The sequence below is a fragment of the Aegilops tauschii genome, chromosome 3 (assembly GCF_002575655.3).
Source record: "Aegilops tauschii subsp. strangulata cultivar AL8/78 chromosome 3, Aet v6.0, whole genome shotgun sequence".
NCBI classification, from domain to species: domain Eukaryota; kingdom Viridiplantae; phylum Streptophyta; class Magnoliopsida; order Poales; family Poaceae; genus Aegilops; species Aegilops tauschii.
In genome coordinates, this window is record NC_053037.3 from 609,094,967 (window position 1) to 609,098,794 (window position 3,828).

Below are 3,828 nucleotides of genomic sequence, written 5' to 3' on the forward strand. Positions count from 1 at the left end.
ATGGTCGACTGTTCTATTCATGTGTGAAGTTTGGTGAAGAAACATTATTCGTTGTCTTGTTTTTTGAAAATAAAAACCAGACATCCAAATTTTGTAATAGTTTTATTATAGCACAATTTTTATCTCTTTTGCCTAGAATACCACGGGTCATGTTACTTTGTGAAACAACATACATGAATAGAACACGAAACTCTGATTGTCAAAAAGTTCATAATCATTTGGTTTTTTATTCCCAATTTTTGTGTTTATCTAGGTGCACGCGCAACTAGGTTCGAAAATTCGCGCCCATCAAGTAGATGTTAGTTTATAAGAGATTCACTGTATCATTGCTCTCTATGCGGACGTTGTCAAATTATTATTTTTGTCAAAATACACTTCAAGTGAGGTGGATTTTAATATACATTTTTATGGTAATGGCTATCTTTTCCTTAAAACATGAAATTTGATGTGCATTACGTTATATACGCAACGAACAAAGAAACTTAAAGGACCGTGACAATACATGTGCATTCAGCTATAAGAAGCAAATGAGCGATTGTTTGCTATTTTTTTATAGGAAAAAGCGGCTTTTCGATATGAGAGAAATGTTGCATACTCCCTCTGTAACTTAATACAACACGTTTTTTGATACTAAGACAGTGTAAAAAAAAATGTCTTATATAAAGTTACAGAGGGAGTACTTTTTATATAGTGAAAAATATCTCAAACCCTAACAAGTCATTTCTAGAGAATAATTACCAACAAGTGATTTACATGTGAGCCTACATGTTTTTAAAATTGGGACGCGAACCATTCTACTAAAAAGTATGATGCCATTCAATCTGACTAAGAAACACGATGGCTTCGGATGAAACACACTGATGTAACTATGATGGACGTGATTGAAAACTCATCGAGTCTTACACAATTATAAGAGATGCATACAACTGTTCATCTCTGTATATATGTTGCACATGATAATATAAAAGGTGTATTTCTATATATGTTTATTTTTGCAGATTATGAGCGAGATGTAGATGGATTAAGTCGACGTTAAAAGAGAATCCACCGACAAGGGCTCAAGGCGATGTCATTGGAATGGAATGGTCCAAAAACTCACCAAGTTTTATACAACAAAATACAGGTATATATATGGAATCGGAAAAGAAAAATTAAAAGGCCGTAGCAACGCACGTGCATTCTACTAGGGTGTATTGATAAATACAAGAGTTCGGATCTGATTTACATGAGCAAATGTTACTGAAATATATGTTGTGCGGACCTACCCTTCCTAAAATAGTTTGTACATGCCACAAGGAAGGTAACAATTACAAGCGCTAGTAATCTTCTCAAAGAAAACAAGTCCCACACGAACGCGACAATGGCCTCGCACTCTGCAATTCCCTCGCTGGCAGCCCCGGACCTCACGAGCGGTGGCAACAGGAGCCAGATACCTGTTATGGTCGCGAAGGCCAGGGTCAGCGGAGTGGCGGCCATCCGCGGGGGGCGCCACCATCCCTTGTGGCTCGCCCACCACGACTCCACCACCGTGCAAGCCCCCTGAAGCACGAAGTATGTGGTCGCCTCTCCGGTGGGCGGCTGCAGGGTGATGTAGTAGAACATCCACTCGTGCATGAGTCCGGATACGAGGAACGTGGCGAGCACCGCCATTGCAGCGCCGCCACGGCCGCCGCCGATGAGCGCGCGCATGGGGCTGTACACGCACGGGCGGAGGACTGCGGGAACCGAGACGTTCCACCGGCGGCCCCAAAAATCCCGTAGCGATGTGGCGAGGTAGGGCCGGTCGAACGTCGGCTCTAGCTCCATTCCTAGAAGAGCCCGCGCGGCGGTTGCCGACGCCCCCAGGATGAGCTCCATGCTGAGGTACACCTGGAGCACGTAACAGGTCAGCAGGAAGTGTTGGTGCATCTGCTCCTTGAACTGGTATAGGGACACGATGGTTGCGAACAGCGCCGCCATAACAGCATAGGCCATGAGGCTAATTCCAGACGATTTCTGGGTCTTGTCGGTCTGGTTTACGTCGCGAAGTCTGACGGGGCCAGAGGCGACAAAGACAAACGCCGGGAAGGGAAGGGACGGGTGGAGGGGGCCTTGGCCGGTGGCGAGGAGGAGGAGCTTGAACTCGGCGAGCCAGGCAAGGAATAAACCGGAGATGGCGCGGGCATGAATGGCACGGAAGGTGAGGGGGAGGAGTGGGAGGACAGAGAGCACCGGGGTGAAGGCGCACAGGCGGGGGAGGCCAGGACGGAGGCGCCATGCTGCGAACCGTACGTAGCACATGGCCAAGGTTACCATGGCGGAGACGGCAACCACGGTGTGCAAGTCGCCGCCGAACATTTTTTGATGGTGTCACAAAAACCTGGAGGTGTGACGAGCGGTGCATAAGAAGCCCTGCTTAAATAAGATTTGTGTATCCCGGTGTCATTTGTGAAGAGGTATCGAACCACATCAGGCATCAACAGTCCGCCGTACACGAAACTTCATGGCGAGCTGGCTATGTTATGCAATTGTTGCCACTAAAAATACACTAATTTGACTATTTTCCACACACAAAATATTTATGTTCCAAAGAGAAAAAAGTCTGTTTGAAATCACTTTGGAAGCACATAACTTCGTCATGCACTGTTGGCTAATTTTTCGTTAGCTAGGAAATTGAAATTGGTAGCGTCAAAATAATGTGTGCTGATTTGTTTGAATATGTAGCTTCACGATATATTAATTACCAGTGCACTGAATTTACCTACCAATCCCACATCTTGGCTATTCTGTGTAGAGATGTTTGGCCGCACACATGCGTAAAACATCATCTCTACTTTTTTTTTTTTGCGAATGTAAAACATCATCTCTACTACCTAGCTTGAAAACAAACCAAGTATATACTATTCCGACCTTATAATTCTGTCACACATATCTACTTCCCTATGGTTTATATATGTTATATGGTCATCGTTGAAATGTCCTATCGTGCCCTGTGGTGTTCACATGAATTTTCATGACTTATTTCCTTTTCAAAATCTTCATTTTATTAGTGTTGCAGTTTGGCGAGATTGCATAATGTTTTTAGTACACGTGACATAGACATGCAAACCACTCGTACTCAACTCTTTTGTTTGTTTTGCCTTGGGTAAGATCTAGTTTTATTTGCAAAAAACAGGGTAAGATCTAGTTTGTTGCGGCTAGTGACGATCCACTTAAACATGCATGCGCGCAGGCTTGGAAAATAAATTTATTGAAACACCGCTACAAAAAGTGAAACCTCACTTCGCAGGCAGGTGATTGCTTTTTTCGCTCTAAGCATAGTCGTCGTACTATGTATTGAATTGCAATCACTTGGTTAGTTGATAGAATCCCCTCTCTGGTGTTTCTCACGACCCGTTGCGCCAATGGCGCAAAGGCCGAGTGCAAGACAAGTATTGGAAGAGTGTGCATTAAAAATATGTAAACACAAAATAAAACATATGGAAATAAGTATGGATTGATGATACATACTGTAGATGGTTGATGATGATACATGTTTTCTAAGAAGCTTACGAACGATCATTTACAATTTTATGAGCAAGACATGTAGATAGCCAAAGATATGTTAGACAGATGTATTCCTGGACGTTCAGAACAACTTCTCTGAGCCAACTTTTCATAGTAGTAATACTAAGTCATGTAGCAAAGGACTCTTGTGATTTGCTTAGATTGGATAGACAATCATGCAGAGGCCTTTGACGTGCATTTGAAGGCGAAAGCATATATTTCTTTCATCACGACTGTTTCAAAAGCATACCACACAACAGTCTAAGCTGCAAATAACCGACAGTTCAATGCACAGGATGGTCT

At 43.3% G+C, this 3,828-nt stretch overlaps 1 protein-coding gene across 1 annotated transcript; it reads right to left on the reverse strand.

Moving 5' to 3' along the window:
- Positions 1-1,103: 1,103 nt before the first annotated feature.
- Positions 1,104-2,370, reverse strand: LOC109763165 (probable long-chain-alcohol O-fatty-acyltransferase 5). Its single transcript, XM_020322020.3, has one exon. The coding sequence runs from the start codon at positions 2,335-2,337 to the stop codon at positions 1,237-1,239; it is 1,101 nt and encodes a 366-aa protein (XP_020177609.1). The 5' UTR covers positions 2,338-2,370; the 3' UTR covers positions 1,104-1,236.
- Positions 2,371-3,828: the final 1,458 nt, after the last annotated feature.